Here is a 23,573-nt window from a genome sequence, read left to right on the forward strand (position 1 = left end):
GAAGATGATAAAAAATATCTACCTCATAGGTTGTGAAGGGAGTAGATATGTAATTATTTTGTAAAGTGCTTTAAATTTTTGCTTTTGTTACATGTGTTTCATGCTACACTCTACCTTAATATTTTCAGTTCAGTAGTCTAGATGGTATGTAAAATACGTGGCCATGTTATTTATAAAGTGAATGCCAAAATTTTGCATTTCATTTTTTTTTTTTTAAAGATTTTATTTATTTATTTGACAGAGAGAGATCACAAGCAGGCAGAGAGGCAGGTAGAGAGAGAGGAGGAAGCAGGCTCCCTGCTGAGCAGAGAGCCCGATGCGGGGCTCGATCCCAGGACCCTGAGATCACGACCTGAGCCGAAGGCAGCGGCTTAACCCACTGAGCCACCCAGGCGCCCCCATTTCATTTTTTTTTAAAGATTTTATTTATTTATTTGACAGAGATCACAAGTAGGCAGAGAGGCAGGCAGAAAGAGGAAAGCAGGCTCCCTTGCTTAGCAGACAGCCTGATGCAGGGCTCGATCCCAGGACCCCAAAATCATGACCTGAGCCAAAGGCTGAGGCTTAACCCACTGAGCCACCCAGGCGCCCCTCAAGTTTTTTATCTAATTTCACTGCAAGCACTTCACATGCTCCAAAACAGCTTCTGTCCGTGGACACAAATAGCACCTTTTCCTTCAATATACATACTTAATGGAATTATTAATAATGCACTTAAATATGGGTAAAAGGTTGCCCCTTCTCCAAAAGAAAAACAGCATAGAAATTAAATGCAAAAAGAAGGGGTGCCTGGGTGGCTCAGTTGTTAAGCGGCTGCCTTTGGCTCAAGTCATGATCCCAGGGTCTTGTGAGCCCCAGCTCTTGATTTTAGCTCAGGTTGTGATCTTAGGGTTGTGAGATTGAGCCCAGCATTGGGCTCCTTGCTCAGCATAGTCAGCTTAGGATTCTTTCTTTCCCTCTGCCCATCCTCCTGCTTGTGTGTGCACACAAGAGTGCACTCTCTCGCTCTTTCTCAAATCTTTTAAAAACACACAGTTTGGGGCGCCTAGGTGGCTCAGTGGGTTAAAGCCTCTGCCTTTGGCTCAGGTCATGATCTCAGGGTCTTGGGATCGAGTCCCGCATCGGGCTCTCTGCTCAGCGGGGAGCCTGCTTCCCTCTCTCTCTCTGCCTGCCTCTGCCTTCTTGTGATCTCTGTCAAATAAATAAATAAAAATCTTTAAAAATAAAAAATAAAAACACACAGTTTACATGGTACAGTATATATGGGTAACCCAAAGCCTGGAAAATGGAATTTCATTAACAGAATTAAATTTTTTATTCTTAAGCAAGTTTTGCTATCTTTAAATCATGGACTAAGGTACATAATAACCATAGAAATGTTTTTGAGGGGCGCCTGGGTGGCTCAGTGGGTTAAAGCCTCTGCCTTCAGCTCTGGTCGTGATCCCAGGGTCCTGGGATCGAGCCCCGCATCAGGCTCTCTGCTCAGCGGGGATCCTGCTTTCCCCTCTTCTCTCTGCCTGCCTCTCTGCCTGCTTGTGATCTCTGTCTGTCAAACAAATTAAAAAAAAAGTTTTTGAAAAGCAGAGATTCTCCTGCACACCTTCCTAATGAAGACTCAGGACAGTGACCTGCCCACAGTGACCCACCCTCAACAGAGAGGGTGTTGCTGATATGATGGCCCTTGTTTTGTTTTTGTTTTTATGATGGTCCTTGTTTATCTGACTCCAGTATCCTGGACCTTTTCCCTTTGTGTAAAATGTGGAGAGGGTGACCAAAGCATGAGTCCTAGAGGGGCTTGAGAGCCAGAATAGCACTGTGTTTTAGGAACACACAGGGTTCTAGGAAATAGTACTACAACTGGAAAAGTGAAAACTAGTAGAGAGTCCTGTAGCCATACAGCACTCAAAGGAGGCCTGGGAGTGTCTGAAATTGCCATTGTGCGGCCAGTACTAAATGCAACAACAGAGAGGCTTGAACTAGCTGTTCTAGGGTAGTGGCTTTCAAAGTGTCCCAGGCTAGCAGCAGGAGCATCACCTGGGAGTCTCTTAGTGCAGATAGGAACTATGGTGCCTTTAGAGCATGCCAAAGGAAACATGGCGCTAGGAAAGTAGGGGGTCATCTTTAAGTCACGTGAATAAGGAAGATGTCTCAGGGAGTAACACTAAAGCCAAGCCCTGAAGGTGGTGAAGGAACTGAGTGGGGAAAGAAGAGTCCTAGGGAAGAAACCATAGTGTGCAGAGCCTCTGAACCTGGGAAGAGCTTGACATAGCCAAGATATGTGACTCGAACTTAAGTAGGGGCCAGGGCACTCTGGGCCTCTAAGCCTTGATGGGGAGGGGATACAGTTTGAAGAGCAATGGGAGGCCATTTCTCACAGTGGTGAGAATTGATCGGTTTTCATTTTTACAGAGTTGTTCTGGTTGCTGGGTGGAGGATACAGGAGATGAGAGGAGGGTTGGGCCTTGGAAAAGGGCTACTCTTCTCTAAGAAAGATAATGTAGACTCAGGTATTTTCAGGTGAAGGGGACGTGGTGCTTACATTGATGGGGCTCACTCAGGAGTTTTGGTGCCAGTCAAGATTTAGGAATTGCCAAGCAGCAGTAAGTGTTGAGTTGGTACTAGCAATTTGTACTGAGCCAAGATGGTAGGATTTCATATTTTTGCAACATTAGGTTTACTGCCCAAGAGTAGGAATGTGAAAACTAGAACAATGGTGATCCAGAATTGGAGATGGAACTGCTGTGTCTGGGGAGGGATTGACAGAATGTTTACAGCAGAAAGGGTATTTGGGGAGCAAGGAGGATGGGAGCAGAACAGACCAGCTGAAATGGAGAGAAATGCCTATGGGAACTTGGTGAAGGTGTGGAAATGGGTCAGTGGCTGAAACGTAGGATGATCAGCCTTGTCCAAAAAAAAAAGAAAAGAAAAATCTCTAACAGGTTACTTTGGATTTTCATGGAGAATTTGAAAGAAAAATGGCTGAATTGTCTTTAAAGCTTCTTGTGGCCTGATGCCATAGATAGAAACACAAGTCAGAAAATGACCCACTAGGTCGTGACATGTTTGTTCATTTTTTCTCCTTGAACTGGGTACTACCTATTTTTAAAAAACTTTTCTTAAACTTTAAGTAATCTCTACCCCTATTGTGGGGCTCCAGCTCACAACCCCAAGCTCCAGAGTCACACCTTCCACTGACAGAGCCAACCACTTCTTCATTCATAATTTACCTCTTAGTTTGGCCCATATGTTAGGGGCTCTTCTCAGGTCCTAAGTGCACAGAGCGCTGCTATAGGCAGACTGAGCATAGTCTGGGTGGGCTGGGCAAAGGGAAAATAAAAATAGCTCCGTTGGCCTTGCTAAATGTAAATGAGGCCTGTGAAATTTAGGAGGTTATGGCCCTCCTGTGGCCACTCCTGGAAAGAGCAGCCAAGAAACTTGGGTTCTAGGGCAATGTGTTTTGAGTGTTTTCCAGATCAGCAGCAGCAACACGTGGGAACTTCTTAGAAATGCAGAATCTCAGGATCCATCCCACCTACTGAATCAGAAAATTTGCTGGACGCCATTCCTCATGTCTTTTAAGAAGCCCCTCAGATGATTCTGATGTTAGGTTGAAAACTGTTCTTTTTTAAAAATTTTTTAAAGATTTTATTTGGGAGAGTGCGAAAAAGCACGAGAAGGGAGGTCAGAAGGGAGAAGCAGACTCCCTGTGGAGCTGGAAGCCCAATGCAGGACTCAATCCCAGGACTCCAGGAACATGATCTGAGCCAAAGACAGTTGCTTAACCAACTGAGCCACCCAGGCACCCTAAATGTTTTTAAGTAGGCCCAACATAGGGCTCCAACTCATGACCCTGAGATCAGGAGTCTCACATGCTCTACCAAACCTGCCAGGTGCCCCAAAATGAGCTGTTTGTAGTTTTTTTTTCCTAATCTCTACACCCAACATGGGGCTCAAAACTCTGAGCTAGCCTGAAGACCACTCTTCTTAATCCATGCCCCTAGAGCCCCATCTTCCCAAAAATGCACTATCTTAATTTCTATTTTCAAGAATAGCAGAAATTCCTATTTGAAGTTAATCCTATCCCTCTATGTTCTGATCTCCAAAACCTGTCTCCAAGACCTTACTCCATCAACGAAACCCTCAATACCTGTCCTTAAGAATTCAACATCACCAGGGGCGCCTGGGTGGCTCAGTGGGTTAATCCTCTGCCTTTGGCTCAGGTCATGATCCCAGTGTCCTGAAATCGAGCCCCACTTCGGGCTCTCTGCTCAGCGGGGAGCTTGCTTCCTCCTCTCTACCCTCTCTGCCTACTTGTGATCTCTGTCAAATAAATAAGTAAAATCCTTAAAAAAAAAAAAAATATTCAACATCACCAGGTGGTAGGCCTACTGACATCTGCTTTGCAGAGCCTCTTTTTGGGGTAAGAGCAGCTGTTTTGCTGCTTTATCCACTGAAACTGCTCTTAAAAGGAGCCACCAGTTAAAAAAAAAAAAAAAGGAGCCACCAGTTTTTCCTTCTCCCAGAAACTGCTTTTGGGAGTTTTCCTCCTTCCACTCTCCCTGCTGCTTCCACCCACCCACACTTTACTCCTTCCCTAGGCAAATCCATAGGGATGGTAGGTTCAACTAGAGGTGAAGTGAACGTCCACGCATACTGACAGCAGCTCCAGCAATGTGAAAAGCTGTTTGCCTAGGTCCCAAGGCTTGCTCAAAGAATGTTGACCCATGGGATTTACTTTGTACCTGTGGTCTTTTATGTTCAAAATATTTTTTTTTAAAGATTTATTTATTTATTTGACCGAGAGAGATCACAAGTAGAGAGGTAGGCAGAGAGAGAGAGGGAAGCAGGTTCCCTGCTGAGCAGAGAGCCCGATGTGGGACTCGATCCCAGGATCCTGAGATCATGACCTGAGCCGAAGGCAGCGGCTTAACCCACTGAGCTACCCAGGTGCCCTGTTCAAAATATTCTCTCAGGGGCGCCTGGGTGGCTCAGTGGGTTAAAGCCTCTGCCATCAGCTCACGTCATAATCTCAGGGTCCTGGGACTGAGCCCTAGAGCCCTACATCGGGCTCTCTGCTCCGCGGGGAGCCTGCTTCTTCCTCTCTCCCTCTTTGCCTCTGCCTCCTTGTGATCTCTATCAAATTAAAATCTTAAAAAATTCTTTCACCAGTATTTCACTCAATACCCACACTGACCTCAGAGCAGAACCAATTTTAGCTCCTCAAAGGGACTGAATCCACAGAGGTTTGTACTAATGTACTTAAGACAGCAGACAGTGGTTTTTTGTTTTTTTTAAACAAAGAGCCCAAACACACTAGGGGTTAAATAAGCTGCTTCTCTTTCCACTGTTTATTATTAATGTACAAAATATACAAAACCAAAAGAAAAAAAATACTCATCCCTCAAATCCATCGTGGCTCTAACCCAAGACCCTGCACAGAAGCCAACCAATCCACTGTTTTCATAGAAAACAACTGATGCCGAAACCTGGGAAGGAGAGGGCTGGGGAAAGGTGCGTCAGCTTTGCGGCACCCACCCAGGAAGGCACCTGGTGGGACTCAGAGGTGGCTGACAGGGCAAGGGAGCCAGAGGCTTCACACCGACAAAGTTCCAGGTGGGGGCAGAGTACGCCAACTCCTGAAGGCAGTGCATGTAGTGTGACTGTCAGGCCCAGAGTGCCCGGCAAGTTGATGAAAAGCTGGTCTCACTGAAATGTTAGTTTCCAGAATAGCTACAGGCAAGGGTGGGCCAACACCACCAGCCTGGCCTATGCCAGCTACAACTTCCACTGGATGCAGATGTGAATTGACCATCAATGAACCTAGCAGACCCATGATGCAGACTTGGGTGTTCACAGAAGGTTGCAAAGTCTTACTTGAGAAAGGACTCAATGGAAAGCCTGTGTCAAGGTGGAAGTGGGGATGATGTATTCCAGAACTCAAATCCAGCCTGATTGAGCCCTCTCAGTGCAGTGGGGTATATAATACCCCTTTTACCATCTCCCCACCCCATGAGAAGAATGAACTTGGCTGGGATGATTTCATAAGTGCAGCTGATCCCGTGTCAGTTCTGTGTGCATGTGGAGGACCCACAATAGGAGAGTAGAGGTGTTCTCCAGGATAACCAGCTTTAGGTTCTCAGGCATAAAGGGTAATACTGGAAAGGGGTTTGGGGGTATAGGGCAAATCTCCTCAAAAAGTGAAGCCAACTGGGTCTTCTCTTCAGCAGTCCAGGGTACAGAATGTATCCAGTCTCTCTCCTCCCCAGACTGGAGGAAAATATGTACATCAATGCGCACCAGTGATCAGAAAACCCCCAGAAACCCAAGCAGGTGGGAACTGAGGGGGCCGGCTCCTCATCAGCTGGGGACAGGGGAATGTGGGCCTCACAGAAGCCATAAGAGGGTGGAAGGAGCAAGGCTGCAGTCCACAGGGGTGTGTGTGGGTGGGGCAGAGGAGGTGGTCCCTAGGGCAGGGGGGGCCCATTGACACCCGGGTGGTAGAAGGCACAGTTGTTCTCATAGCGGCAGTTGCCCTTCATCATGAAATGTCGGCAAACAGGGCGGTTGGACATGTCTGTGGGAATGATGGTGGAATCGTTAGAACATGGCTAAGAGGTCAAAGCTACCCTCGCAGCCCCATCCCCACCCTGTCCATAGCATCCCGAAAACGATCTTTCAGGGAGACATGGAATCTTATGGATTTGAGGGAAGGCCAAAAGGTAATAACTACCAGACATACAGAAAATAGGGTGATTTCATGTCTGGCCTAGCATACCCAGCGTAGTGATGCTCCCCCAAAACTTGCATGGGACATCAAAAGCCACATAGTGAGCAGGAACCATTCTCACCTCCTCCATGGCTGTGGCCTCCATCGTGCCCTCGGTGGCCACCTCCTCCATGGCCAGGGCCATCATGGCTACGGTGCTCATGAGGTGGTGGCCCTCGATGGTCATGGCCTCGGTGACCAGGCACATCATGAGGCCGGTGGCCATGGGGTCCACCATGTCCAGGACCTTCATGGGGGCGATGTCCACTTCCAGCACCCATTCCTCCACCAGGGCCTTCATGGGGGCGATGTCCACTGCCTCCACCCATGCCACTGCCAGGGCCTTCATGAGGACGATGGCCGGTGCCACTGCCCATGCCACCACCAGGACCTTCATGGGGACGATGCCCCCCACCTCCACCCATGCTACCGCCAGGGCCTTCGTGGGGGCGGTGCCCACCACCCATGCCACTGCCAGGGCCTTCATGGGGACGATGTCCACTGCTGCTGCTCATGCCCCCACCAGGGCCTTCATGTGGACGATGCCCACCACCTCCAACCATGCCCCCACCAGGGCCCCCTCGTCCATTTGGGGGTCCTCCTCCAGAGCGACCTCCTCTGGCCCCCCGGAAGGGAGGAGGAGGAGGAGGTTCATTTCCTCCTCGGCCACCGCGGCCTCTATGGTATGGTCCAGGACCTGGTCCCGGGCCCCCCCGCATTGGGCCCCCCCGCATGGGGTCACCTGGGCCATCCCAGAAGGGATCACCCCCTCGTGGAGGGGGTGGGGGACCCAAGAGACGTGGGCCCACTGGCCCACCAGGGCCTCCATGAGGACCTGTTAAGGAAAAAAAAAGACAGTTATCAGTTATGTGTTATACTCAGGGAGGTCCTCTCCCACCCTAAACCGCCTCCCACCTTTGGGTCAAACCTACATTATTACCAGGCCAAAATTAAGTAAACCCATTCCAACCTCTCACTATCACCTACCTGGCATAGGTCCCCCAGGCCCAGGGGGGAAGTGCTGCATGGCCTTGGGGCCCCCAGGGCCTCCTGGTGGAAAACCATTGGCTATTGGACCAGGGCCTAATAGTCCATGTGGCACTATTAAAAAAGAAAAAAAGTAGAACAAGAGGATGCTAGAAGAGTGGCATGACTTCCTAATTAGGTGTGCCTTTCTGGCCCTCTCAGACCAACTTGGCAAAGCAATGCTCTGTCCAGTCTTGCCCTCCCAACCAGCAGTAATACCCCTGCTCACCACTGTCTGTAAACCCTGCTCCCTGCTCGCCCTCAACTCTGCAGTAGGCTTCCTCCCCCAGGCTCCAGGACTGGCCCTGGTGATTACCGAGCATCTGCTTGATCTTGTCTGAATAGTCTGGTTGCTTTAGCAGTTCCTCTGAGGGATGACTATTTGGGCTACCCTGTAAGGTAAGATGAATAAAGAACAAGGTCAACAGAGTGCAAGGGTAACAACTGCAGAGAAAAGAGCCAGATGAGGAACCAAGTGAGAAGATGAGTACTGGGGTAAAAAGATTCCAGAGAAACTGGAAAAGAGGAAGGTGGGCTCATACCATGATGGAGGTGAGGATCTCTTGGACATTGATGCCTCCTCCTCCAGGACCCTGGGGGCTCTTCCCAGCACCCATGCTTCCCATGAGATTGGCCAGGACAGGGGGCAACTTGGAGCCACCTGCCCCATCAGGTGAGCCACCAGCTCCCCCAGGCTCGAGAGTCTCAATATATGAGGTCTCATCCATGGAACATTCCTGCAAAACAGGAGAATAATCAGGACTAACTTTGAAAGAATGAAGACACATTCCATTTGAAATGGAAATGAATTGTCAAAAGACACATTAAAATCGATCACACCCTCCACCACCACATAGCATGTGCTCACCTCATCTAGGGGGATGAGCTTCGGGGGTACAGGTTCATAGGGCTCAGGATCAGGTTCATGAGGACTATTAGGAACACCAAAGGTGATGGGGAAAAAAGTGACAAATTACTTATTCAACCCTTCACATTCCCTCCTAGCCCCCACCCACCTCTGAATTAGTCCAGGGAATGTTCCCCTCAGGAGTCCAAGTATTTAACAAGACCATGGTTCATGCCCACATTCTTTTGCTCACCTTTCCTTGTTCAAGAAGAGCTCCTGAAGGATTCCTTTCTCCCGCTCAGCCTGGATGTATCGCTCCTGGCTGTTGCTTCCAGGGGTGACAAGCGGTGAGGGAAGAACCAGGGGCCGCGGGCACACCCACGGCACCTTCTCCTCCATGTTGTCATGGCTCAGACGCCGGGCCGTCTCAAATGCATGTCGGTCTGACAGTATCTCTCGCTTAGCAGCCTCACCAAAGTCCTTGATCTTATTCACATTTACTATTGGCAAGGAGGAAAAAAAAAAGTAAACACAACCCAGTCCTTTTTAAACTCCCTATGCCCACTTACTACACAAAAATCTTGACCGCTCACCTCGTTCAGTTTCATCCAGTTCAAAATAGAAATATTCTCTCAGTTTGCCCTCCTCAGGCCACGTCACAGTTTTCCTCTTCCTGCCTTTCCGGGTCAGCTGGCTAGGATCTCCAGGACTCTCCACTGGCTTTGCATCCAGTGCTCCTGGCTCCAAAGAGGCTGTAAGCAGGAGAGGTTTCAGACCAAGGTCCGTCCTTTTAGAAAACCCCCAGACCTGAACCAATTTCTAGACTCACCTGTATCCATGAGCTCTGGGACTTCAACAGCGGGAACTGGGGTGCCTGGGCGGTCTGTGTCCATAGCCTCACAAGGAGGTGCTGGTTCTGGGGAAGAAGGTTTGGCTGTGCTTGGTTCTGTGCTCGTTTTCCCTTCAAATGGGCTTGGCTATTATGAAAGAAAAAGAAGTTCATGAGCTGATGTGAAACAAGGTTAAGGTAAGGCAATTAGTCCGGGGTCTTAGGATCCCCCATGAGTTCCTATAAAGGAAGATTCTGTCATACTACTAACCCTGCACCACCTCCACCACAGTCCACATCTTGTTGTCCTCCCCAACCACTGCCAGGTGCTGAGCCCTTCCTTCTACTTTACTTTTGATACCCTGTCACTCACACCTACGGCCTAGGGCTCATACCTTGGCAGCTGTAGGTGACAGCACCTTCTTCTTCTTCTTAATTTTGATGCCTGGAACAGGGGCTGAATTGAGTGCATCCAGAAAGCCCAGGCCCTCCATGGCTACAAAAGGAAAAAGCATAAAATGGAATCATCAGACCTCTTTCACAATCCTATTCCTATAGACAAAGTCTGGGCAGGAAATGGGCCAATGGAGACCCTGCCACGACTGAGGACATAGTAAGTTCAAGGTAACTAGGAAGTATATGCTGGATTCACATAAGAAATTCTTGTTATTCTATTTTTTATTTTGTTTTTAAGTAATCTCTACAACCAGCGTGGGTCTTGACCTCCCAACCTGGAGATAAAGAGTTGCATGCTCCTCCACTTGCGCCAGCCAGGTGCCCTTTCTTTTAAAAATTTTAAAGGCAAGCAACCGACCCTTTGAGTATGAATTAGAGTTCAGGTAACTGAAGAAGGCAGCCCACATGGACAAGACAGAATATCCCAAAGCTGGGGGTATCCCTAATCAGTCACTGAATAGCACAACTCTAAGACTCATCTCTAAAATTACTTTTAAGTAATCCTATGAAAGGGGACCGCCAGAGGTGCAAAAATTAAGTCACCAAGAAATCCATCCCTGACCCACCCCTCAACATTCATTCTCATTAAGAGTTTGCTCCCAAAGTGCATTCTTCTTCTTTAGACTCACGCTGTGGTGGGATGATCTTCACTTTGATCTCTTTGGTGGCATTCGGTGTGGTGTTCAGTGGCTTATATTTCTTCTCTGCAGGGGGTGCAGCATCTCCTGGAGCAACTGTGGTGCTGTCAGAAGAGGAACTGTCAACAACATCTCTGACTCACTCTGACTTGCCCCTTCTTCTCCCTCATATCCACAGACCTAACCCATGCAGAAATGTGGTCCATACCTCTGACGCTTGAGGGGAATGGGTTTAAGGTTGTACTTGTCAGAAACCACCACTGCACTGGCATTCTTCTTCACAGGCACCAAAGATGGAGTCTCCAGCTCTAGCCCTGTGGGAAGAAACATGCTGTTGGGGTTGAACTCCCTCCCACTCTCTTAACTCTTCCTCCCTGGTCCAACCCTAAATCTTCATCCAACCCAAGCCTCACCCACTAATGCTCCTTCTTCCATATGTGTGCCCTATCATAAATCCGCTAATCCACTACAAAGTCCTAGGTGTACATCTGCCCACAGACCTTCCCAAGACCAGCCAACAGCCCTACCAGTGGAACGGAATTTGGCGTGACTTGGTGCCGTGGTTCGAAGAGACTTGGGCTTCTCTTTCTTTTTCTCCGGGGCCTCCTCGGCCCGGGTCTCAGCCTTCACCTCAGTCAAGGGTCGCTCAGGAGGGGTGGTTCGACTCTTCCCCTCTTCTTTACGTTTCTTCTTATCTTTCTCTGTTATGAAAATACAAAGCATTAAAGGATTTTACTTGAAGAGAAACACTATTAAGAGGTGAAGCAGGCTAAAGGCACTGAAGGCCATGTCCCAGTGGGAAAGAAAGAAATACGAGGGATAAAAGACTAAGGAGCTTACCAGCAGGCTGGGTACTACTCTGGGAGCGGATGACAGCCATCCAGTCACTGACAAGGACTGAAGCCAATTTCCGGAGCTCTGCAGGTGAGGGTATAAGGGGAAATGCCTAAGTAGCTAAAAATATTTTCTTCCAATAACAGAAAACAGGGATGTTTAAAGATATACTATGAAAATCTGTATAACAGAAAAAGTAACAAAGAATTTTAACAACATGAGATAGGCTCAAAAACCAAACTCTTAAAAATGGAACAATGAGGGGCTCCTGGGTGGCTCAGTGGGTTAAAGCCTCTGTCTTCAGCTCAGGTCCTGATCCTAGGTTCTGGGATCGAGCCCTGCATCGGGCTCTCTGCTCAGCAGGGAGCCTGCTTCCCCCTCTCTGACCACTTGTGATCTCTCTGTCAAATAAATAAATAAAATCTTAAAAAAAAAAAAAAAATGGAACAATGAATCACATGGTAGTCTTCTATTCCAATCTAGTGGGGGGGGGGGGTTGGAGGGGAAGATGACACATTAATTACAACAAGGTACATTATAAAAAACTACATCAGTTGTTTTACATGTATCTCACGTGGCTGTTATAACTTGAAGATTTTTATTCCTCTTTCACAGACACACAGCAGCATAAAGATCAGAGTCAGAAAGCTAGAAAGCACCAGAATGAAGCCAGTGCCGATGCTCTTCTGCTAACCATTTAAAAGAACAGAAACTAAAATCAAGAAATAGGCAGGGTTCAAGTATCTGAAAAGCTAAGAACAGTATTACTCTACGTTGTCCTACCTAAAGGCAAACAAAGTTTCAAGGAACAGATTTAGATCCATCTTATAAAAGATTTCCTAAGCCACCTTTTTTCCTAGAGTGTTACTAGTGATTAATGGCTTTAAAAAAATGAATTAAATGTAGCAAAGGCGAAGAGCTTAAAACAGACCACTTTAGGGACGGGGAAGGTATTGTTTATTTAGAGAAAAAAGTTGGACAGAGAATTTAGAGGACAAAAATGTGTTTCCAAATATACAGGAAAAAAACACAAAAACCCCTTCAACTCTTGCCTTTTGTACTTGGCAAAGAACAGCTCTTACCTACGGCACCAGCCTCTTGCCAACATTTCCACATATAGACTTATTTGGTAATGAGATTGTTGAAAACATTAAACCCTAATTTCCTTTCTTTTTTTTTTTTTTTAAAGATTTTATTTATTTGTTTGACAGACAGAGGTTACAAGTAGGCAAGAGAGGCAGGCAGGGAGAGAACGGAGGAAGCAGGCTCTCCGCGGAGCAGAGAGCCCGGTGTGGGGCTCTATCCCAGGACCTTGGGATCATGACCTGAGCCGAAAGCAGAGGCTTTAACCCACTGAGCCACCCAGGCGCCCCATAAACACTAACTTTTCAAATATACAACTAGCAATTTCTATATTTAAGGCAACATGAACTCCAGTGCATCCCCAATACAGGGATATCCTAAACCTTTTTGGACCAACTGATACTATGGTCTAGTGAGACTTTAAGGTCCATAAGGAATGTACAAATTTCAGTATTCAAAGAAAGTAACAGAACAATTAAAGCTGTATTCAAAGGTGGCAACACAACTGAGACAATGGGAAAACAAGGAACACTATACCTGAAAATGAAAAAATAAGAGATGAGCAATGATTTAAAAGGAAATTCTACAGTATGTGTTACATTATGAATTATTATTCAATATACTCTGTTATGTCACAAAAACAGAAGTGGTCAGTATTTAAAAAAACCTAAAACCAAGAATAAAAAAGAATGGAAAGCTAGAGAACATTTTTCACTTAAACACTGTTAAACCCCTTATCTTGGTAAACGTTCCCAGTGTTTTCTTCTATAGCTAAAGAACTTCAGATAGGCTTCCCCAGGCCTACATGCTCCTTTTTTTTTTTAAGATTTTATTTATTTATTTGACAGAGAGAGAGAGATCACAAGTAGGCAGAGAGGCAGGCAGAGAGAGGGAAAAAGGCACCCCGCTGAGCAGAGAGCCGGATGCGGAACTCGATTCCAGGACCCCGAGATCATGACCTGAGCCGAAGGCAGCGGCTTAACCCACTGAGCCACCCAGGCACCCTACATGCTCCTTCTATACCAAACTGCCAAAGCCTCTTTCCAAAAGGCCCTGGCAAACCATTCCCTTTAGACAAAAGAATAAGCCTATATTCTGATCAGGGATTAGCTCTGCTAGAATATTGTTCACATGTGTGATACTAGTGTTTTGTGCTAGTGGTTTGTACACTGGGTATAAACCCTTTTCTTCATTAAAAAAAAGGTCGTGAAGCCTTTTCTGGAGCCAGGCCCTGTCTATGCCAGAACCGTATGATCCTTGCCAAGGGCTCCAATACCCTTTGTCTTAAGAAAAAGAAAGACTCTGTTGCTAACAAAGCTATGATCTACTCCAGCAGTCAGGACTCTTTCTGCCCATGTCCTAAAGGAAGGTGTTTATTGGTAGTACTATATGTCTATTACACACTGAAGGTCCCAGAATATGATATATTTATTTAGAAAAATAAAAGGAAATGATGACAACACTCTCTAGGATGACACTATCTTCTCCAAAGAAGTTTAAGTATATACCTTTTACACCAAGAGATAGTAAGCATCAGCTAAGTATGGGGTCTCGTCTTACATTCAGTAGTAGAGAAATGGACAAATCCCATTCGGAATTCAGAACAGGAAAGGGAGAAAGATTAGAGAGTCTCAATTTTTAAAAGAAAGAGAAAAGTATAGTGAGGTAGCAAGGAGTGACAGGACAGTTCAAGGATAGGAGTAAGACACAACAGTAACAAAGAGTGGGGCGCCTGGGTGGCTCAGTGGGTTAAGCCTCTGCCTTCAGCTCGGGTCACGATCTCAGGGTCCTGGGATGGAGCCCCGCATCGGGCTCTCTGCTCAGTGGGGAGCCTGCTTCCCCCTCTTTCTCTGCCTGCCTCTCTGCCTACTTGTGATCTCACTCTATGTCAAATAAATAAATAAAATCTTAAAAAAGAGAAAAGAAAAGAAAAGAACAACGAGGCAGTCATGAGGAAGGGCTGGCCCCTACCTTCATCCTCACTGGACTTGCTCAGCTGTTTCACCAGTTTGGCTGTGTTGTTCTGTGAGAGATGGGGACAAAGTTAAATACAAGGAGGAAAATGAGTCCTCTTGGAGCGAAGAACTGCACAAACTCACGCACAATTTCTTTTTTGTGAGATTTTATTTTTAAAGTCATCTCTACACCCAAGCAGGAGCTCAAACCCACAACCCCAAGACCAACTGAGCCAGTTGGGCGCCCTGCCCACAATTTCTTAACAGTCCCTAACTGTGACCACCACTACTCTTGTACTTTACCATTTATAAAACCTTTGGAGGCATACAAACCTAATTCTTAAAACAACCAGTGTAGGTAGGGGCATTCATTCCCAATGAAAGACAAGAAAACTGAGGCTCAAATACCTGAACTACCCCAACCACAAACCTATTAATGGACATAAACCAAGTCTTCTGATCCTAAACTCCTACTTTTTCTACTGCTCTCCTGCACAGGCCCAAGACTGCCACATCAGACTCCATGTATTTTATCTACCAGGCTAAAGCAAAAAGGAAGCACTAGTGTTGTAGAGACTTAAGGTACCTGCTTGAGATGGTCCACAGTGAGCGGGAGGTGCTGCAGGGTCAGTAGAATTTGCTGTAAGAGGGGAATGTTGTTCGTTGTCTTTGAATAGGTCAGCCAATTGTTAAGAAGCTTGTAGCCACCAACATCAATAAACCTGCAGGCAGGTAGGAGAATCTGTAATGCCCTTTCCAGGTTTTGGAGTGCCACATCCCACACTCCTACTCCCCCATCAATGACCTAGGAACCCCCTGCACCCTCTCCCACCTTCTATGTACATCTTCCCAGCCCAGACACCCAGATCCCCACTTACTTGACCAATATTTCTGGTGACTGGGTCTGCAGGAGAATGTTCAAGTAAGTGCATCGACTCACCATCTTTCGTGCTTCCTTCATCAGGCTGTAGGAGAGATATTAAGGTTAGAAATGGAGCAAGAGCCTCTTCTTTCAACAGAAGCATCTCTGATCTGTGGGAGTGCCTAAAAATCCCTATGACTGGGACTTTGCCACAGAGCAGGAAAGTCACACAAGCCTCTGGGGGATGGGATGGAAGACAACTGAAGGGACACCGAGGTCTCTGATCTGGGGAGGTGAGCATCACTGCTTTTCTAACCCACAGGACACACTTGATTCTGCTTCCCAGTTAAGAATGCTAGCACTAACAGCCATCCATTCATAGTCTGTTCAGGACTGGCTTGGTCTTTTGCCTTCCCCTGGGAAACTGGAGAATCCCTGAAGGAAAATGGCAGTCTGGGTATATGGAATGTGACCCAGAACAGAACCAAAAATTCTGTCACCTGGCTCTTCTGCTCCCTTCCTTCCAAAGCATGACTTCGAGACTGTGGACATCCAAACCCAGATTCCATTATGGTGAGGAACCAAGGGATCACCTTTTTCTATCACGTAGTCTAAAATTATTGGATACCGATCTTATTTCACTGACTCACTCTCTCCCCCTCCAAAAACGGTCATTCCTATTTACAGTCGTATTTCAACATAAAATATCCTCTACTCACAATGACTCCAAAAATAGGCAGACTCACCTGAAAATCTTGGAAATCCCATCCACACTCTTAACTTCCCCATCTCGGTTAAGGAAGCTATCCAGGCCCTTGAGCAGCTCTTTGGGATCTATGGGACCCGAACCCATGATCAAGGTTTCTAAGACAAGGACAAAATAAACCCACAGAATAAATGGGTGGCAAGGACAGTCCCACTATACCCTCAAATAAATTCCATTTGTAGAGTTGATAAAAATTTGTGACTAATTCTTCAATCTATATTCAACTACACTCACCATTTTCCAGGTAAGAGAAAATCAAAACATCATTACCACAGAGAAAAAAAAGCCCTGGTAAGTTAAGCATGGAGAGGACTGAATGGGAAGACAATTAAGACTGGAGGACTGGGCAGCACACCTTTCTCCCTCCTGGTTACATCCTTCCTAGATAGCTGAACTTCACTAAATTGTACTAGGACTGAGTCAAGTTTCCATAACAAAACACTCAACATTCCAAGGTATTCTTGCTTATTGTTAGGTCTTATTTCTTCTTAGCTGCTGATAAATCTGGCTTGGGGGGGAGAAAAGTATAGCTTGTTAAGAACTGGTACAATTTCAGACACTTGGGCTAAATATCTTCTAAGATTAGTCAGTTCCTTTTTACCTATTAAGAATCACAATGACCTCCAGCAGTAGAGTATGCTCTGCTTGCACCAGGAGACAATCAGTTGAAGTGACGATCAGTTGGTGAGTGATAAAAACTTGAAACATAATCTTTCCCTCAAGAGAGTTGTGGATAGATCCCAGAAATGGAGACAAATGGATATAAAGGAAATCAAGCAGGCACTCCTAAGCCTTGAACAGAACTGTCACTCATTAACCAAATACTGCACAAATTTTATTGTTTTAAAGTTAAGACTGGTTTGTGATTTCAAAAGCAAAGATGCAAATCTGATTACTCCCCTTCAAAATCACACCACCATCCAAGATCCCCAAAAGAAAGACCAGAGAGCCAAAAAGAATGGAATAAAACTAGAAGCTGGGAAAATGCCATTAAATTTTAAATAGCTACTTTAGACCAGATTAGAAAAAGAACTCATTAAAAGCTAAACTGCTGTTATAGGATAAAGTGTGAAGCAATTTCTAGGCCAAAACCCAAGGTAATTTAGAATCAATGTAGCTCTGTGATTTTTATGCCTCTAAACATGGGATTCTCAGAACCGAAAAAGAAAGCCACCTGGGTACTATCTGCGTTTCGAATGTAAGGTTAAGGCTGGATAGAAAGGAATCAAGAAGAAAACAATTTCTTGCCTCCTACTTATAGTACAGGTAACAGACATAATCCCAGCAGAAAGGTGGGAATATCCATGTTTTACAAACTGTGTTTTGTGCAGATTTTTGTGCAGAAAAGAGAACAAATTTCTTATAACAAAAATTTGTTCTAAAAAGAAAAACAAGCATAACAATCTCAACCTTTTAGTCCTCCCAACAAAAAGGCCAATAAATTTCTAAACAGATAGGTCCCAACAACCTAGCGAAGCAGCAGCAGAAGCAGGGAAGAGGCTGGTTCTTGAGACCATACCTGTGGGCTGAATACAGACAGAAAGATGAGGTTTAAAAAAAAAAAAAAAAAAAATGCTGAGGTGAGCAAATCTGGATTAAGTGTGCTGTTGCTGCTGCTCTGGAACCTCCACAAGGACAGGTAGAACCTGAGGTCAGAAGAAAAACACTGAAGTAGAATACTGGGTAAGATTAGAAGCCCATGGGCCAAATCCACTGAAATGTGGTGATTCTTACAGACACAGACACAGGGAGAAAGGCATTCTTCCATGTAGTAAGACACCATAGAGTGGTATATGGACACTATAGCAAGAGATACATACATAGATACAACAAAAGGATAAAACAGATTTCCCATCTACTGGAAACTGGAAAAGCAGTGAGTGAATCCAAAGTAATACATAACAGCAACCACAATATACACAATTTGACAAAAAGACTTCAATTAAATTAACATCAATTCAAACCAGCACCCCCCCACACCAGGACAAATACTGCTGACCCAACTGATTCAAACCCAATATACATCACCTTGGAGAACTACTTTTGCACATCCAAGTACAAGCTGAGCCAACAAAAGTATTACCCCTACTTCCTTCAGAAACTCAAAAGGTGTCACCTGAACTCAACTGTTCCTCTTCACACAAGAGGGTGGGAGAGAAGAAAGAATAACGATACCCAGAAAGAGACCAACAAGTACAAAGCTAAATTCTGCCTAGTGCCTTCTGCTGGGAATGAGACCCAGGGACAACTTTTTCCCCATTCACAACAAGCAAGAATAGTCATGGTAAGCTAGAAGACAAAGCAGAAATGTTAAATATTCATTTCCCACTAGTATTTTTCTATTATTTGTATTCTGGAAATACAATTAACAGAACTAAGTTTTGTCTCACAAGTACCAATCGTGACAAAATGTAAATGGGTTTTCTCATGGCTTTCCTGCAGGCAAATTAGTTTTAACTCATTTTAAACTAAGGACTATACCAAGTGTATTACAACCAAATTTCCTTACTTCAAAGTCAGTATATTTTGAAAGAAGCTACAAGGCACTCAACTGGAAAGGAATGAAGAGCCCAAATTCCTGGCACAGGCCTACAGCGGAAAACGCAGAGCTGACCAGGGAAGGAGGGACAGTAACCAAGTGTCATTTCCTAGTCCTTTCTGGAACCTGGAATGAATGCTAAAGGAAGCTTTCTGGAAACAAAAATAATCTAGGGCATGATATGTTTTTAATTTCCTTGAAGATAGAACATACAAAAGGGGCAGGGAGAGGGGAAGAACCCCCCCTTATCTCCACCTTGTCCTAAGCTGTGCATTCCTTCTTATGGATTTTGCAGGCAGAGATGAGCACGACTGACTGACAACACAAGGCTCTGGGGAATTTTCTACCTTTCTTATCAGAGAGAAACGTAGAAATTCTTAAGTGACACCAACTCCTGCCTCCAAAATGACTTTTACTTGAGAGTTATTCAATTAACAGGGTGAAAAATACCTAGCTTGGCTAAAGTTATCCCATAGCCATCACCGAAAAAAAAAAAAAAAATTGGTTCAGCACAAAATCCCTATGCAAATCATAACCCTCGTATTAACAAGAGGAAGGAGTCTGAATTTACCTTAGAAGTCTTAGCACTTCAGGAAATGAAAATGCTTTGTATCTGAACCCTGAAATTCCCCTTTTCTTGGTGTTTTGAGGTTATGTCCTAATAGACTCAGTGGACTGAAATTAGGTCTCTCAAGTAATGCACAAGGTCTTACCTCTAAGTAGTAAGCCCCTATCCCTCAAACTTATATTGAAAACCTGGTACAGTGATCTCCCCAAAATCTTATTTGCTTTTCAGTGAGGATGTAAAATCACCCAACCCCAGCAAAGGCTTCCAGAATATAACTGGCCACAAACTACAAGGATCAGGTTCTCCGAGGTTCTCTGGATGGATGTGGTTTCCCTAGAAGAACTTGTTGCCCCATCTCCCATGTTAAGGAAGATCTTCTTTAAAAATCCCCTGTTCACTACAGATCAGGAACCCCAATGGGTGGAATATTCAGCTCCCAAGGAAGGTATGCTGCAGAGAGAGACACATGGCAAACTGCTTAAAAGATAAAAAAAAAAACTTGTGGTCAATAGACATGTGGAAGAGTCCCTCCCACCCAACCCAGAAGTTCTAAGTACTAATTTGAGAATCTGTACCCAGCAGAAAATTAGCCCTGAGAGTCTAACCAAGTTACCACAGGACAGCTGTACAAAATGGCTTTCCAATTCTGCCTAGAACCTCCACGCTTCAAATCAGGAATTTAAAAAATGAGAAGTATATGGAGAATTTGACAAAGATTGGACTTTGAAAAAGTTAGAGGAAGATAGAGAAGGGACAGGACACCCAATACCACCCTCAGATAGGGCATGGCTGTGAACATGCACCCATTGCGAAAGCACTGTCAAGTTGAAAAATGAAGAAGACGTTTTTCTGCCATTAATGGTTTTTAAGGAATTTCTTTCTAAAGGGAAGAAAAAAGAAATTCAAAAAAGGTGGCTCTTTGGAAAAAAGAAATGAAGGTTGTGAAATGTAATACCAGAAAGATTTTGCTTACCAGACACCGTAGCTCGCATCCCCCTGCCTTGAGTTTACAACTGCCGCCTCCTTTCCTATTCACTTCTCATCCTAGTACCAAAGTACAGGAGCTACGCAACTGGAGAACGTGATACAGCACTGAACACAAAGAGTTTATCCCCAAACCCAGAGGTGGGAATAAGGGTGATTTAAAAGAAGTCTTGAAGTACCCACCCTCCCCCAGTCTCATTATACAAAGCGACAAAATGCAGGCCCAAGGACTGGTTCCTGAGCAGAAATGGCACAATTCAGTGTCATTAGGCCCCATTTGTCTATTCAAGTCACTTTCACAAGTCCTCCTTTCCCCACTATCTCCCACCACACAAGATCTACATACACACAGCTCTCACACACACCACCAGAAGGCTCCCAGTCTTAAAGTATTGTTGGTTTGACTGGTTTTCCACCCCTGGCAACTGAAGCGGGGTTAAACTTCCAAGCAGTTGTGATGAGTGAAGGAAGGTGAAAATTAAAGCAACAGGCTCTGATCGTTAAATATAAAAACTAGAGCTGCCCGGGAGATGGACAACTTCAAGACCTAATTCTTACAAGCTTTTTCAAGATTATAAAAGATATTGTAAAGTAAATGTCTTTTCCTGTCTAGCAGCAGCGTGCACAGGGAGTCCAGAAAGCATCTGCTCAGGGGTGGAGTTTCAAGAGGGTGGAGAGAAGAAAGCTGATTACATCACCTTTCCGTGCTGCTCCTCCCCCTTGACCAAGTTTCTAGGGCGGCCCTAAGCTCTGGGTGGCAAAAGGGGGAGAAAAAACAACAAAGAAGCAGGGACGACGCCATTTTGTAATGGAGAAGAGGAAAACTTAAAAAAGCTATCCCGGCACTGCCGGCAGCTAGTTACACCAGAAAACACCCCTTTTCAGTAAAATACCCCAAACCAGCACCCATCCTGAGTGGTCTTTGACCTAATTTGGTTAAGAAAGTTGTGAAAATAAAACCAATTAAAATATTTACAAGAACAATTTTCTGTGGGGAAGAACTGAATTTCCAATTGAGATTCAACCTGCTACCGTCGACCACCCCCATCCTCCCTATAAAGGGAAAGGGGGGAGGACTTGGACCCCTCTCAACAAATAGGGTTGAGGTGGGAGGACAGGAGAAAAATGGGCCAAGACACAACCTGCAACGCCGCTTGGAAGACAAAAGGACAAGGAAAAGTCGCCATATTGAAGCAGGGAAGAAAAAATTCCTTTTAACGACACAAATCTTTTAGAAAGCTAGCATTCAATTGCACTAAATGGCTTTTAAAAATTATACTCCTGAATTGCACATTTCCCAACCTTTACACCCCCTATTAGACTGTATTCCCACCCACCAAAACGTTATCAAGTTAAAATGTTAATCATTTTTGCTTTTAAATAACCTATGCAACCTGCAACAATTACAAAACATTCTTTACCTCCCCATTATCTTGTATGTACTGGCACTAAGATTATATTTTGTACTGAATTAAGTGTCTTGCAATCTTTATTCCTAGATTGCCACCTATTTTAACCACACAAATATACCCCAAGCAAATTACATTAAAATTGAGAGGATTTAACAATTTAAAAAGTCACAGCCAGCTATTACTTCTCTGCCCATCTCCTTACCCTGCAATCTTTATGTACAGATTGCTTATTAATCTGGCAAATTGAAAGGCGCCCTGCTTGTCTCACACACAAAGAAGTGGGACTTCTGGGCCACAAGATCCACCATCTTTTGTATGTGAGCTCATTAACCCTTTTGAAGACTGCTAACAAGAGGAAGTTAACCATTCCTCCTTATAAAAAGCAACACTTATGGCTTTGGCAGTCTGGAAATTGGCTGGATTACCAAGGGTTAACCATCAAATTCCTCACTTGCTGGCCCTCCCTCCACCCTTTCCTTTCCTGCAGCAGGGCAGGAAGGTAGGTGGTAGGGGAGAGAGAACAAGACTGTTTAGACCAAAGGCCCTTTTTTAATGGAGATTAAGTGACCGGCTTGGTCCTTCTCCAGTTCTCTACTTTGTTCTATTGGCTCATTTCTTCCTCTCATTATTTTTGGTTTCACAACGGGAAACGTTGATTTCTTGTTGCAAGGCTGGTTTTGGAAAATTCGACACTTACTATCCAATTTTTTTGCGACGTCAGCACCTCGGGCTCAGGGGGGAGGGGGTTAAAATTTTGGAGAAAAAAAATAAAACCAACCAACCAGGACCCAAAACTCGATTATTTGGGGGGCCTCATTGGATCAAAAAGTCTCTTAAAAAAATGAAGGCCAACTCAGTATTCATTTTCCCCCCGCCCAACTCCATTTAGGGAGGGGGGGTCGTAGAAAAAAAGTTCTGAGTGGATTCAAAAAAGTAAACGCTGGATGAGTGAATTTGGGTGGGTTTGGGAAGGGTGGGTGGTTGATTATTTTTGAAGTTATGTGGTGACGGTCCTTCGGCCACAGATTTCAAGTCCCATGCAGCGTGGGCTGGTGGGGTGGGCAAGATAGGTGGGAAGGGGTAGAAGACACAAGTGGTTGGGCTGGTGGCTGCTGTTTTCCCTTTCCCCCCTCTCTCAGGATCCTTTCAAGGGCTTAGGTGGTGCTGCGGCTTGTTTCTTTTTTTCCTCGTGGCCGGCCTGTCTTTCTCCGAGAAAATTCAAACCTGGGATAGAAGGAACACAAAGGAGAAAGATATAATCAATACGGGTAGCTTCAAACACCCAAGTACCGTATCTGTTGTCTCCAAACACCCCGATTTCCTATCCCGGACACAGCCGCCTTCTATAAACCACGGTCCTTATCAGAACTCAAACCTAACTCCCTCCCCAATCCAACGATCTCAACAAAACTTTACCCACCAACCCACAAAACACCCAAACTTACCTCTAAACGAACCCCAGAATGGCGGCTGCCTGCTCGGGCGGAGTCTTTTATACCCGGACGCCGCCCAACGCGCCCAAACATGCTAGTGAAACGCCCTTGTCGCGAGACATTGTGCGCGAGGCGTGAACTCATTGGCCAACCCGAAAGACAACTCGCTAGCTGATTGGCTATCCTTCCTTCACCTTCGCTCAGCCCCTTCCCCGCCCGTTCCTTCTTCCGCCTCCTTCCTGGCCCCCCTCGCTTACGAGCGCGTGACTGGAGAGTCTAGCACCTCCCTTTCCTCTACTTCCACCACTTCCGTCTTCAAGAACACGTCTTGCCCTGGTTGGTAGAACCGGGCCGGCGCATGCGCATTGAGAAGATGTCGGTCGAAATCCCCTTCAAAATTGCTTAAAATGCAAGCTCTAAGTATAAGATCTAGAAGTTGTAGTGATTGGGTCGGGGAAAACGCAGTTTTGAAGCCAAATTCGATTGTGACGCAGTTGAAATTGGCTTCTTCCTACAGTCCCCCGTTTACGCTTCCGTTCTGACGCAAGTGCGCGGCCGCCTCCCGCACTGCGGGC

The 23,573-nt window shown here is 45.4% G+C and overlaps 1 protein-coding gene across 3 annotated transcripts; it reads right to left on the minus strand.

Annotated features, from left to right (window-relative positions):
* Positions 1 to 5,320: 5,320 nt before the first annotated feature.
* On the minus strand, positions 5,321 to 23,166 carry PPP1R10 (protein phosphatase 1 regulatory subunit 10). Of its 3 annotated transcripts, none has more exons than XM_047732248.1 (21): positions 23,011 to 23,166; positions 22,263 to 22,789; positions 16,043 to 16,160; positions 15,313 to 15,399; positions 15,021 to 15,156; positions 14,451 to 14,502; positions 11,403 to 11,480; positions 11,090 to 11,263; positions 10,771 to 10,876; positions 10,554 to 10,666; positions 9,864 to 9,964; positions 9,469 to 9,616; positions 9,233 to 9,391; positions 8,893 to 9,139; positions 8,661 to 8,724; positions 8,335 to 8,529; positions 8,109 to 8,184; positions 7,754 to 7,867; positions 7,344 to 7,601; positions 6,849 to 7,295; positions 5,321 to 6,574 (listed from the first exon to the last, which is right to left on the minus strand). In XM_047732248.1, exons 3-21 carry the CDS (start codon positions 16,147 to 16,149, stop codon positions 6,465 to 6,467), a joined length of 2,772 nt encoding a protein of 923 aa, XP_047588204.1. In that variant the 5' UTR covers positions 16,150 to 16,160; positions 22,263 to 22,789; positions 23,011 to 23,166; the 3' UTR covers positions 5,321 to 6,464. The 3 variants fall into 3 exon arrangements, with proteins under 3 accessions (XP_047588204.1, XP_047588205.1, XP_047588203.1); XM_047732249.1 differs by having other exon boundaries at positions 6,849 to 7,033; positions 7,178 to 7,601; XM_047732247.1 differs by having other exon boundaries at positions 6,849 to 7,601.
* Between the last annotated feature and the right edge of the window lie 407 nt (positions 23,167 to 23,573).

The sequence above is a fragment of the Lutra lutra genome, chromosome 6 (genome assembly GCF_902655055.1).
Source record: "Lutra lutra chromosome 6, mLutLut1.2, whole genome shotgun sequence".
Taxonomy (NCBI): Eukaryota; Metazoa; Chordata; class Mammalia; order Carnivora; family Mustelidae; genus Lutra; species Lutra lutra.

Bases quoted from the DNA above. Each gene is read 5' to 3' on its own strand.
- PPP1R10 (XM_047732247.1), bottom strand. From the start codon at position 16,149: ATGGGTTCGGGTCCCATAGATCCCAAAGAGCTGCTCAAGGGCCTGGAT. The intron at 9,392-9,468 runs GTGAGTCTAGAA...TCCTGCTTACAG, and splicing joins CCCAGAGCTCATGGATACAG to CCTCTTTGGAGCCAGGAGCA. The intron at 8,185-8,334 runs GTATGAGCCCAC...CTTACCTTACAG, and splicing joins AGATCCTCACCTCCATCATG to GGTAGCCCAAATAGTCATCC.